Raw genomic sequence first — 14,228 nt, forward strand, 5'->3', positions numbered from 1 at the left:
GCACTATCCCAGTGTGCTCGTCAGCTTTCTTAATGAGACTGAGAGATCAATACACAACACTGCTCCCTTTAAGCTGTAAGAATACCCCCATGATTTGAGCTTAGAGAAAAGAAGCAATCGGAAGGTTTAATGCTAAAGTAATGACACTAGTGTTTGTGTTTCACCTATGGAAACATGTTTCATTACCTTATTGCATTATGCACTATCTACATCTGTAGGTTGTAAGTTGCTTGAGAGGAGGGACTAGTTTTGATTTTGTCTTTATAGCCCTAGCACACAGTAGGAGCTTAATAAATATTGACTGAATGACTGAAGAGACCAAAGGCATGGCCAATATAGAGATGAACTCCCTGGGGCATTTTAAAGAAAACGTAGCTTAAAATGTTTTCGGCAATCCAGTTTCAGAATGCAGGGTCTCTTTAGCCCCTTGAGGATGGGATCAGTGCAGGAGAATGCAAAGAAAAGAAAAACCTGGCCAAACATAAACTCTTTTTAAAAAAATTATTATTATTATTATTACTTTTTGGTGAGGCAATCAGGGTTAAGTGACTTGCCCAGAGTCATACAACTAGTAAGTGTCAAGTGTCTGAGGCCAGATTTGAACTCAGGTCCTCCTGACTCCAGGGCCAGTGCTCTATCCACTGAGCCACTTACATAAACTCTTAGTATGTAATACAGCAGAACCATATAAATGAACAGAAAATAAAACAAACATGAAATGTTTGTGCAGTATCTAACAAGTGCCTATGAGGTTCCAATATATTTGTAATCCACATACTGGCATGCCCTCATCAGAGAAGCTGCTATGCTCTATGAGCAAAGCACAACTGAGGTAGCTCAAAAGAAACACAAAATACACAAATTTAGAGAATCCACCCCAAATATTCACATGGATTATTTGTGCCCGACCTGTGGTAGAGCATTCCGACCTCATATTGGTCTGATCACGGTTGGACATATTGTTACTTGATTCTAACGTAGTGATGTCATTTTGGTCCTCTTTGAGAACATAGGAACCAAATAACCAACCAACCAATCTTACTTAACCTTAATCACTGAATGGGCATTACTTCAGTCACAGTGAGAACTCGGAAAGACGTGAGCTTAAAAAGGCCAACGTCTCCACTGCATCTGAGGCCATCTCCAGTCTTCCTGATCTGTATCTTGCCACTGGACCCAGATGGGTCCAGGAGGAGAAAGTGAGGCTGGTGACCTTGCACAGCCCTCCCTCGCTTAAATCCAATTCACTTGCAAGTCATGGCATCATCTTCCTGATGTCATGGTCCTCTTCGAGAACAAAGGACAGAACAAAAACAGCAATCCACATAGCCTTAGAGGCCAACTAATCTAACCTCCTTATTTTAAAATGAGAACACCGAAGCTGAGAGAATAAATGATTTATCCAGGGTCACACAGGGACAGTGTATCAGAGCTGAGAATCAAAGCCAGGCCTTCTCATTTCAAATCCAGTTCTCTTCCCATTGCACCAAATCTTTTTTTTTTTAATATAATTGCACAGAACCCTACCATACATCTGATCTATAAAGGTGACATAGTATATCATTCTAGAGACTGAGTTGTTTATTTCAGCAAATCTTGCTTCTTCCCTTCCTGTTTTTTCAGCAAAAATGTTTTTGGTACATGTGTAGATCATTTTCTTAAAGATTCTAGGGAGATGAGAAACTAAGTATATGGGTTGGTGATTACAAATGTTCTTTTAATTGCCTTTTCGATAGTTAAGCCATCTTTGATCCCCCCCCGCCCCCAAATCATTCAGTATCTTCTCTTTTAATATCTCTTGGGAATCAATACAATTTTGTCATCTTCAGTCTGGAACTCTTCTGTAGGTGGTCCAGCTATGTTTCCTATCTTTTTTTAGTGTCATTATTATTTTATGCAACACATCTGGGATTGTGATATCAGAATCCCAAGATCTACTGTCATTGATGGAGAGATATTGACAGATCTTTCTCATTTTTCTTCTATTTGTTGTCCTCATGGTTTCATCTTCAAATGCTCTGGGGATGATATGGCTTTCCTTGGGTCTCACATTAAATTTTCTGTCAACTCATTTTCTCCTCTATTGCTTCTCTGTTTTATGAAGCAATACTGCTTATAATGTTTCACCATCTTCCTCCCTAAAATTTTGCAAATGTTTTTGTATTTGGTCTAAGAACTGATTCCTGTCCTGGCTTTTCTGCCACGTTGCCACAATCCCTGCAGAAGTGGAGGGGAAACATACCACATACAATACAGAAAAGTATCAAATAAAGACTTTTAAAAATTGTACCAACCAACTAGATTTTAAAAAATCATCATTATTTTCAGGCAGCAGTCCTAAGTAAAACTCATGCATCAGTTGTCCTGGGCATTCATTCAAATAACAACTTCATGGCATAAAATGATTTTTAAAATCCAAATGCTGCCTACTGTCCACATTTCCCAAGAGCTGTATTTAAGAGAAACATTTGACTTCAACAAATCAGCACTACTTTTCAAAGTACTCCAAAGGATAATAAGCTACCTTCAGGAAGCATATTGCTCACTCAGTAAGGTGAGAATTAATTCTTTCAGTGAACTAGTAATTACCTGAGAAGAGAAAACTTACTAAGTATTTTCTCTGGCATGATGGAAATACTGGATTTTTAGCAAAATACAAGTAAGGCCTTCTTTCCAGGTAGAGTGAGCAGCCAATTTTTTCAAGTACATTTTCTAAGTGTTCAAATCTGAAGGCTTATGTCAATAGGTATTTTTGAAAGAGCAACAATATACAGTTTAATAAGAATAGGAATTGTGGAAAATAGGACTTGCATAAAAAAATTGGCATTGGCACATATTGTTCTCCTTTTCAAAAGGGGGAAAAATGGATTCTAGGAATTACACTGTTGAATCTGACATCATTCTCCAGTAAAATTCAAGAATGGATTATTAAATAGATTGGTTCAAGCACTTTTAAAATGAATCTTCAAAGTGGAAATGGTGCTAAATTGAAAAAAGTCTGACTAATGATATCAAGGATACTATCCTTGAGAACAAGTATTTTTTAATATTTAAACTGAAGATTGCCAGTGTACAGTGTTGATGAAGGAAATGTTAAGTGGAAAGTATAACCACTTGAGTGAGTGCCTGGTTTACATATTCAGGACAAAGCACATTAAGCAAAGTTTGAAAACTGTATTCCTCTAAACTTAAGATCACACCTTTTTCCTGGATGCTTTAAGCCTACAGTGTCACACTTTGATTTGACTTTTCATAAGAAAAAGCCTACATTCTCTGAATGCGATCATTAGGAAGGAGTCAGCCTAGATTCACTAAGAACAAATATGGTAAACTCACCTAATTTCTCTTTTTTTAAAGGGTAGTATTAGGCTGGTAGATCAGAACAATCCTATAAAGGCTAGATTTTGGAAAGGCCTTTGACAAAATCTCTCATAATACGATTATGAACAAGATGGAACAAATGTGATCTGGACTATAGCATCATGAAGTGGTTGATGATTGAGTGACTATCTCAAGACTGTTGACAAAAATCTCTTTGCCAAAGATCCAGATCAGATCAGAAGAGGGTTTTAAGCCACAGTATATTCCTCACTAAGCAGCTATGGCACAGTGGATAGAGTGCTGGCCCTGGAGTCAGGCTCTCCCTGAGTTCAAATCTGGCCTCAGATGCTTACTAGCTGTGTGACCTTTGGGGAGTCACTTAACTGTTTGCCTCAGTTTCCTTATCTGGAAAATGAGCTGGAGAAGGAAATGGCAAAACATTTCAGTATCTTTGCCAAGGAAAACCCCAAAACTGGTTATGAAGAGTTGGATACTACTGAAATGACTGAACAACAATAATATTCTTCACTTCTGGTGACTCATGCAGGCACAAATGATACCAGGAGAAGAAAACCAGAAAGCATCATAAAGCCTTGCAGAGCAATTGAAGACTTTATTGGTGTATGATGCTGCCCATTAAAGGCAAAGCAGAAGACAAAGGAAGACCTGGGAAGTGAACAGATGTTTAACAAGATGGTATTAAAAATGAGATTTGGATTTCTGGGGGATGGCTTAAGAAACAGGAATGGCAGCTTTTGGTTGGGACTGGATACACCTAACAAGGGCTGGTGAGAATAAGTTTGTCTTTAATCTTATAAATCTAATTAAACTGAAAAAAGTAAGAGGAAGAATATCTATCAAGGTAGATATCATGAAGAATAGCTATGATGTAGGAAGGAGTAGCAGTGGAGATACTCAGAAATTTAAAGGAGATAATATTCAAGAAAGGAACCCTGTCCTTAAATATCTATACCTGGATGCCCAAAGTATGGGTAACATGCAAGCTGAGCTAGAGATTCTAACACAAGTATTCACTGTAGGGAAGATGAAGAGATATAAGCTGGATGATAATACAATTAGGTAGATTCATAATTGGTTGATTAACTGGATTCAAAGCATAGTAATTAATGGTTTGATGTCAACTTGGAAGAAGGACTCCAGGGGATGCCCCAGGAATCTGTGTTTGGCCCTGTGTTGTCTCTTTAAAGAAATCATGAGTATCATGGACAAAAGCATAAATGACATGCTCATCATACTGGGGTATGACACAAAGCTGAGAGGGATAGCTAACACAATGGATGACAGAGTCAGGATTCAATAAGAGCTTCATAGACTATAGGAGATTGGGCTGAGTCTAATAAGATAAAATTGCACAGGGAAAAATGTCAAATCTTATATTTGGGTTCAGTCAATCAATAAACATCTATTAAGTGCCTACTATGAGTCTGGCGCTGTGCTAAGTGCTGGGGAAACAAGTAGAAATAGAAAGATGGATGAGTCCTGTCATCAAAGGAGCTTAAAATCTAATGGTGGAAGACAACATGCCAAGCAGAGGTGGGGATGGGGAAGAAGGTACCTGGAGCAGAGGCATAATGAAGAGTTCCAGAGAAGTCCAAAAGTAGTGTGGCTAGTGGAAAATGTGGAGAAAAGCTGTGCTAAGTACCCCTCTTTAAACAGAGGCCTTGGAACAGCCCATGGTCCTGTCCTCTAGTTGTAGGGTTCAAAAAGTCAACTTCACAAGTACAGGACAGGGGACATATGATTAGATAGCCATACACCTCAAATGATCTGTGGGGTTTTAGAGGGCTGCAATCTAAGTAGGAATCAACTAGCTGATATGGCAAATGGGAAAGCTAATATGATTTGGGGCTGCATCAAGAGGCATTTTATCTAGGACTAGAGAGGAGATAATCTTGCGATACTCTATTCTTGGTCAGAATAAATATGGTGGAGTATTGCGTTCAGTTCTGGGTCTGCAATTGGATGAAGGACATTCAGTTAGAGAGAATTGAGTAGAGGGCAACTGGGATGGTAAAGGGCCTTGAATTCAGGCCCTTCAGAGGAAGACTGGTTGAAAGAATTGGCGATAATGAGCCTGGAGAAGAGAACACTAGGAAGACATGACAACTATCTTCAAGTATCTGAAAGGCCTTCATATGGAAGAGAGATTAGATTTATTCTGTTCAACCCCAGAGGGCATAACTAGAACCAATGGGTGGAAACTATAAAGGGGCAAATTCAGGCTAAATGCAAGAAAACATTTCCTAATGATGAGAGACATCCAAAAGTAGCATGGGATACCTTGACAGGGAGTGCGTTCCTCACCATTGGGGGATTTCAACCAAAAACTGGACAATCACCAGCTGAATATGTTATGAAAGAGATTCTTGTTCAGCTAAGGACTGGACTATTTGGCTTCTAAGGAAGGCTCCTTTGAATGACAAGACTCTGTGATTTTGTGCTAGAACTAGTGGTAAGATGTAGGGTTCCGATTTGTCCCATTCACCATTAAAAAAAAAATCAGTGACTTGCATGGAGAAGACATACTTATCAAATATGGAGATGACAGAAAGCTGAAGAGAAAAGTGAATAATGAATGAAAGAGTAACGCTATAAAAACCTCTCAGGATGCTGGGACGAATGGTCAAATCTGACAAAATAAAATTTAATAGATACACATGTAAATGTTCTAAAAATCAATAGCCCAAAGGCAGAATGAGGGATACTCTGCTTTGTGGAGTCTGTGCAGAAAGATGTATGGGTTTTAGCTGACTGGAAGCTAAACAAAAGCTATCAACGTGGGGTGGTTGCCTAGGATGCTGATGCAATCTTAAACTTCAAGAATATAAGCATGGTTCCCAGAAAAAAAAAAGTAGGGAATAATCTTATTGTATCCTGGACCAGATACAGAATATGGTATTCAGTTCTTGGCACCCTGTTTTTAGTGGGCTGTCGACATTCACTGGAGAATGGCTGAACAAGTTATGGTACATGAATGTGATGGAATACTATTATACTGTAAGAAATGATAATGGAGATGTATATAAAAACCTGGGAAAATCTGCATGAACTGATACAAAGTGAAGTGATCAGAACCAGGAGATCAATCTATACAGTAACAGAAATATTGTAAAGACAAGCAACTCTGTAAGGCTTAGGAATTCTGATCAAAACAATTATCCATTCCAAAGGACCCATACTAAAACATGCTATCCACCTCCAGATGGAGAGCCAATGGTCTCAGAGTATAGATTGAAGTATATTTTCTTCTTCCTTCTTTTTTTCCTCTTTCCTTCTTTCTTTGTTTCTTTTTGTTCCTTCCTTATTTCTCTTTTTTTTGGGGGGGGTAACATAGCTAATGTAGACATTTGGTTTTTATGACTATATATATCTGTAATAGGTTTTTTTTTCTTGCCTTCTCATTAGGCGGGTGAGGAATCAGGAAGAAGGAGAGAATTTGGAATAAAAAATTTTTTAAAAAGTCTCAGTACTTAAAAAACCAAACAAATCAAAATAATAGAAAGTTGAAAAAAAGTTGACAAATGGAGTACATGTTATGTCCTCTGAGGACATAACGTGGAATAGGTGATAGAAAGAGAGATTCTCATACTGGGTGGGGAGCTAAAAACTGGGTTCAGATACTGCCTTAGTCTCTTACCAGCTATATGACCCTGGGAAAATCACTTAACCCCTTTGGGAGCCAGTTTCCTCATCTATAAAATGAAGGCATTAAACTCAATGGTCTCTAAACTTAAATAGCTTTAAACTGATGATTTTATGGCTTCTGTGGACCTCATTTTCTTCATCTGCAAAATGAAACACTGGCCATGCATTCACTTGGTGAAATTAACATCCAGCAAGGTTTTATGGATTTATTGTTATGTTCATCATGCAGAAGACTAAACAGCAGCATTACAGAAATTATTTATTTATTCTGAAATTTTCACAAGTCTCAACATTTTAGAGGGCAGCTCTACACCAACAATTTCTGGCTTTGTTACCTGTATAGAGGTATTCAGGGAGATAAGCTGGCTGGACCGTGAGTGTCTTGGCTTCACTCATCTCTCTGGTCTGCAGAAGTACTGATGCGATGGAATGAAAATTACTATTACAAGAAAGAGCAATCAGCAGGTGGAGAAGCAGCTTTTTACTGTGTTCAAAGACTTCAGGCCGGTAATGGTCCAAACCTGAGGGGAAAAGGGAAATCTCTTTTTAACACATTTTTAGTTAGTTTGGAGACTACAGAAATAATAAAAATTCCAGTGTTAGTCATGGTATCCCCCCCTAAAGGAACATGCAGAGTAGGAAGTTTGTAATTTTCTCACCTGTGACCTAAGTTAACAATGTAAAGATTGAGGTTCAAGGAAAACAACCCACCTTGTTCTTAACATCAAATCCTGGAGTAAGGGTAACTGGGCACTTCTGTTTGGTTCCTCAAGAGCATCTGATACTGCTTACTCTCCGTTTTCCCCCAATCTCTATGACAAGGCATTTTCCAGATTGTATTGCTACCTCTTCCGCCATCTCTATCTCTTTTCCTGGTTTCTCTTCCTCCCTCCTCCTACAGCTATGTATATTCCCTGAGGATCCACTCTTGTCTCTTCAATCCTGCACCTACACTTTCCCCATCCAATGCAATGATCCTCTCTTATCACTTCAACTGATCACCCACTTTGATGATTCCTGCTGTTGGAGATCATCATTATTATTTTCATGGACCTACTTTACATTGAATTTCATTCTATAGCAAAAGACATTATGATCACTAGCATTTATAATAGCACTTTAAGGTCGGCAAAACATCTTACAAATGTTATCTCATTTTATCCTCACAATCACCCTGGGAGGAGGCAGGTGCTATTTTTGTACTCATTTTACAGATGAGGAAACTGAGGCAAACAGAAAGGTTAAGTGACTTGCCTGGGACCACACAGCTGGTAAGAAGCTGGACTTGAATCAGCCTTCTATGTCCAGCATTCTATCCACTGAACTACCTAGCTGCCTCCTGATACTATCACAAGCTGGATTATTGTTTAATTGTGAGTCCTGAAGCTAACATGAAAACACAATGAATAAGCAATGGTTTAATAATGAAGAATGCTGAAATTTGAAAAGAATACTAACAAAATCTCAGCTTATGGCCATATGGAGTGCAGAACGATCATGATTCCTCTTGGATCTAACCTTACCTAAGAAGACAGCATGAAGCAATAAGGGTAGATGAAGGGCCCAATCTTCTCTCACACTATGATCCACAACCATCTCAGTCATAAAAATAACAGCAATGTTGCACCTGATTAAAAAAAAATGTGAAATTAGAGACGGAAGGGATAAATATAATAACAAATCACTAAATCTTTCCCCCCACTTAATAGTATTTTATTTTTTCCAGTTACATGTAAAGCTAGTTTCCACCATTTACTTTTATAAGATATCGAGTTCTAATTTTTTCTCTCTTTCCCTTCCTTTCCTTCCCCCCCTCCCCAAGACGGCAAGCAATCTGATGTAGGCTATACATGCATGATCATATTAAAAATATTTCCACATTAGCCATGTTGTGAAAGAAGAATCAGAACAAAATGGAAAAACCACGAGAAAGAAAAAACAAAAACAACAAAGTATATGCTTTAATCTGCATTCAGACTCTGTAGTTCTTTCTCTGGATGTGGATAGCATCTTCCCTCATGAGTTTTGGGAATTGCCTCAGATCATTGTATAGCTGAGAAAAGCCAAGTCTACTAAAGTTGCAGATCACTAAATCTTAATGAAATTAAAACCTCCCAGTGCCCTGTGAGTTAGCATATCAATTGATCGATAAACATTTATTAAGCACCTACCACGTGCTTTGTGCTAAGTGCTGGGAACATAGACAAAGGCAAAAGACAGAGTCCTTGCCCTCTAGGGGCTCACAGTCTAATGGAGGAGACAACAGGTAAATGACTACATATGAACAAGATATCTACAAGATAAATGGGAAATAATCCACAGAGGAAAGGCCCTAGAATTACAGAAGATTGGCAAAATCTTCTTGTAGAAGATGGGATTTTAGTTGGGACTTGAAGGAAGCCAGGGAAGCCAGGTGGTGGTGATGAGCAGGGAGAGGATCTCAGAAATGCTCTAAGCTGGGAAATAGAGTGTATGAGGCTCCTACTCCAAGAAATGGCTCCATATGGATTCATTCAGTTCCATGACCATTTATTAAGCACCCATTTATTACGTGCCAAGCTCTGTGCTCGTTTTTGGGGATGCAAGGACAAAACCAGCAGTGTCTGCCTTCAAGGAGCCTACATTTGGATAAATAAAGTAAAATGCAAATATGTACTTTTATGGACAGGGAAGGCCTAATGTATGGATCAGAAAAGTCACATTCAGGAGGGGGCATGTGAGCAGAGGTTGGAAGGAAGCTACGTATTACAGGACACAAATGAGGAGGAAGAACACTCAAGGTATGGAGGATGTCCTGTGCAAAGGAATGGAAGTGGGAGGTGGGATACATTGGAGGAACAACAACCAGTCCAACTTGAAAGAAATATTGGGTGTGAGAGCAGGGGAAAATGTGAAATAAATCTGGAAAGATAAGCTGAGTATTTACTAGGTAGTGGGAGGGTGGTGTGATGGGGTGGATTAACATCACAATTAATAATAACAGTAATAAATAATAAACATTTATACAGTACCTTAAGGTTTGCAAATATTATCTTATTTTTATCTTTATAACAACCCTGAGAGGTAGGTGCTATTATTATTCCCATTTTACAGATGAAGAAACAAGGCAAAGGGAGGCTAAGTGACTTGTCCAGGGTCATACAGCTAATATGTGTCTGAAGCTGCATTTGAACTCAGGACCTACTGACTTCAAGTTCACACTATCTACTGTGCCACCTGGCAGTGAGAATGTAAGTTCCTTGTCTTTATTTTGCTTCAATCTTGGAAGTCCCAAGTAATTAAAGTTGTGTGCCAGGAAGAATCTTTGGGGAAAAACCAGAATGGGCCAGAAAAGTTTTTCCAAGAACAGTATAAATCCAGCAAATATCTGGAGAATTAAGTCTACTATGTTGTGATTGTTTTTAAAGATCACCTTATTTTGGGATCCAAAGTAAGCTCATCAAGGCCCCCAGGAGAAAAGACTGATCAAACTAAGATTTCATTATACTTAACTGAACAGTCAACTCACCTATGGAGTGGTCCCCGTGGAGTGATGGTTTCTGGGAGGTAGTCCACCAGGGGTGCCCAGCACCCTCCAGTGCAGGGCATCGGCAAAGGTTGTGGCTGTTTGGTCTCTGTGATATTCAACAACCATCCAGTATATGGAGAAATCGGATCATCTACAAGGCCAGAGAGAGAATGAGACTTCACTTCTATGAAGGAACATGCCCCTTTTTGCTACTTAATAGACAACAGATATATGAAGGATCTGTGATTCCCTCAGTGTGGGAACTCTCTCCACTAACATATTCATAACCAAAATATCCCTCATAAACTTCTAGAGTTCCCTGAGGCTCACAGAGATTGAGTAACTTGTCCGTGCTCACACAGCTAGTTTATGTCCCAGTTATGATGTGGAACCAAGTCTTCCTGAGTCCAAGTTCAGCACTCTAATATACCACACTCCTTCTCTTTATTGCTTGTTATTTAAAAGACAACCGACAAATTTCACAATAGTTACAATGACTTCCAACTATTTAGTTTGGTCAATTCAACCAAAAACTTATTAAGAATCTTTTAGTCACTTAATGCCTTGTGTGTCTCAATTTCCTTATCTGTAAAATGAGAGAGTTAGATGAGATGTTTTATAGCTGGAGATCTATGACGCTCTATTTAAGGTCTATAATAGGTATTGGGGATATAAAGATTAAAAAAACAACAACACAGGTCTTACCCTCAAGGAACTTACACTATAATAAGGGAGAGGGAATATTTTATATATATGTGTGTGTGTGTGTGTGTGTGTGTGTGCGTGCGCACGCATGCGTGTATACACACATACGCCCACACACAAATGATAGAAGGAAGAATGGGATGGGGTAAAGGAGAGATGACAATTATTTATTTTCTATAACATAGAAAAATATAAAGAGGGAGAAATATTTTTTAACAGGGGGGTCATCACAGAAAAGGCTTCATGGAGGAGGTGGCACCTGAGCTGGGCCTTTGAAGAAGAGGAGTATTTTAACAGGCAGAGATGAGGATGGAACATATTCTAGGCACTGAGGGATTTGTTGTTGTTAAGTCACTTTTTTAGCCATGTCCAACTCTTGGTGACCCCATTTGGGATTTTCTTGGCAGAGATACTAGAATAGTTTGTCATTTCCTACTCCAGCTCATTTACAGATGAGGAATTGAGGCAAACAGGGTTAAGTGACTTGCCCAGGGTCACACAAGTAGTAAGTGTCTGAAGCCAGATTTGAACTCAGGAAGATGAGTCTTCTGAGCTCTCCTGAAGGACAGTCTGTACAAATAGAAATGCAACTATTACTGTAGTTCAAAGATGGTATATTTAGAAAGGAGAGAGATATAAGAGATGTTATGGAGGTAGAGTCAATAGGACTTGGTGACTGATTGGATATGATGGAAGGTTAGAGAGAGTAAGGAGTCAGAAGTGACTGAGGTCTTGAGCCAGGGTGACTAAAAGGATGACAGGGCCCTCACCTCAACAGAAGAGGAAAATTTAGGGAGAGACATTTTAATAAAGTAAGATGATGGGTTACTGCGGTTCTGTACATTCTTACAGCACCATAATTATAACCTCTTTCTATATGTTCATTCTGAGGTGCTAGTGGGCCATCCTGGCAGAGACGTCCATGAAGATGTAAGAATGCATGGAATTTAGGGAAGAGATTAAGGCAAGATATATACACCTGGGAACCATTTACACTATAGTCAAGGGAGTGGATAAAATCTCTGAGGAAGAAAATACACAGAAAGAAGAGGAAAATGGCTGAAGACATAGCTTTGAATGACTCTCACATTTAGAGGTCAGCAGTTAAAATGACTAAAAACCCCCCAAAAAACATCCAGGTAGGAGATCCAGGAAGGAACAGTGTCTCGGAAGCCAAGAAAGGAGGGAGTATCTAGGACAAGGTTCATAACCTGAGGTTTGTGAACTTAAAAAAAATCTTGACAATTATATTTCAAAATAATTTGTTTCCTTTGTATTAAGACACATTTTTTTTAGGCATTTAAAACCATTAATTCTAAGAAGGGATCCATGAGCACAAAAACAGGTTAAGAACTTCTGATCTAGGAGGAGGGAATAGTCAAAAGAGTCAAATGCTGCAGAGAGGTTAAGGAAGATGAATAATAAGAAAAGGTCACTGGATTTGGCAATTAGGAGGTCATTAGTGACCTTGGAGAGACAACTGAATTGTCATATCCGTATAAAATGAATAAAGTTGCATAATTTATCCTTTATTTTCCAGGCTGAAAATATGCCATGGGGAGTCTCAGAAGCAAGCTGTTCACATTTTAAAGGCTGCAGCTGAATTATTTTTTTCTTCATTTTTAACAGTACACCTCCCTAATCATAAAGTATGCAGTAAAAAGGGTCTCCTTTCAAAATTAAAGCTTAGATAACACAGCTGTTTGTGCTAAGAAACTCTACTAATGGTGGGTATGTTTTTGTTTAGATTAGTTGTTCTAGGGGATGCTGGAATAAAGAAAGCCAAACTCGAATTTACTGAATCAGGCAGACATTATGAACAAGGTACTTACTGTATGTAATTAACTAGAGCAAAGAGGGATGAGGTTAATAGCACTCAATTCTAAATTGATTTGGGAAGTAAAGGCAACAGATTAGCAGCTGTGTTTCAATTCAAAATTCACTCAGCAAAGAATTAACAGGAGAGCTGTTGAGCTTAATCCAACCTTATCCCCCAGGGAAACTGCTCAAATGCAATGTATGTGATAAAAATATCCTAAGGTATAGTGTTCTGTATTTTACAAAGAGCTTTTATGGACTTCATTTGGTCCTCTTAACAGGGACTCATTTATTATCATACCCATTTTATAGATGAGGAAACTGAAGGTGACTTGCCCAAGATCAGACAGTTAGCAAGCAATGGAGTTAGGACTCAGACGCAAACCTCCTGTTCACTGAGTTCAACTCCTGTCATTTAATAGACTAGAAAACAGAAAAACAGAGAGGTTAAGTGATTTGTTCAGTAGGATTTGAATCCAGGTCTTCCTGATGCTAGCATGAGATCTAGCATGCTATCTCTCACTAATATGCTCCTCTATGTCTTTGCTAGAAATATATTCTGCATGCTCTGTGTAAGTGATTTCCTCACTTTTATGGGTCCTCTGAGACTTAAAAAAGAAATCTTTTCCCACAGAGTAAGTGACTGAAAGGCTCCTGCTCAAATGATAACAGCCAAGCTAGAAGAGTGAAAACTATATTCTATGGCATAACATGCAATGGGGGTTGGGAAGAGAAAGAGAGAAAGCTGAAAGAGAAAAATCTCATGTTAAAAAAGTGACTGCTCTTTGTTGCTGTAATTTTCTTCTAAGCAGTACAAATGCAAAATATATTGCAACAAAGGTCTGGAAGTCCCAAAAGGAAAAGAGAAACCTGTTGGGACAACCAGGTCTTTATCACTGAAATGATCCAGATGAACGACTTCCTTTAAGTCCCAGCTAAAATCCCACCTTCTACAGGAAGCCTCTGCCAACTCCTTTCAACTCTACTACTTTCCCTATATTATTTCCCATTTGTCGTGTATATATTTGGTTTGTACACGGCTGTCTGCATGTTGTCTCCTCCATCAGACTGTAAGCTCCTTGAGGGCAGGGGCTGTCTTTTGCCTTTCTTTATGTCTGCAGCACTAAGAGTGCAGTGCTTGTCACATATGCTTATGGACTAACTGACCTCAGATGAACTAGTTTAAGGATATGGTGTAGGGTTAGGGATG

At 38.8% G+C, this 14,228-nt stretch overlaps 1 protein-coding gene across 1 annotated transcript in view; it reads right to left on the reverse strand.

Moving 5' to 3' along the window:
- FRY (FRY microtubule binding protein) overlaps nucleotides 1-14,228 on the reverse strand; it is a 433,805-nt gene that overhangs the window by 72,510 nt on the left and 347,067 nt on the right. The window contains 3 exon segments of the mRNA XM_078147059.1: nucleotides 7,323-7,508; nucleotides 8,511-8,614; nucleotides 10,496-10,646. Coding sequence (XP_078003185.1) covers nucleotides 7,323-7,508; nucleotides 8,511-8,614; nucleotides 10,496-10,646 — 441 coding nt within the window.

The sequence above is a fragment of the Phascolarctos cinereus genome, unplaced genomic scaffold (assembly GCF_003287225.1).
Source record: "Phascolarctos cinereus isolate Bilbo 61053 unplaced genomic scaffold, phaCin_HiC Scaffold_726;HRSCAF=1367, whole genome shotgun sequence".
NCBI lineage: Eukaryota > Metazoa > Chordata > Mammalia > Diprotodontia > Phascolarctidae > Phascolarctos > Phascolarctos cinereus.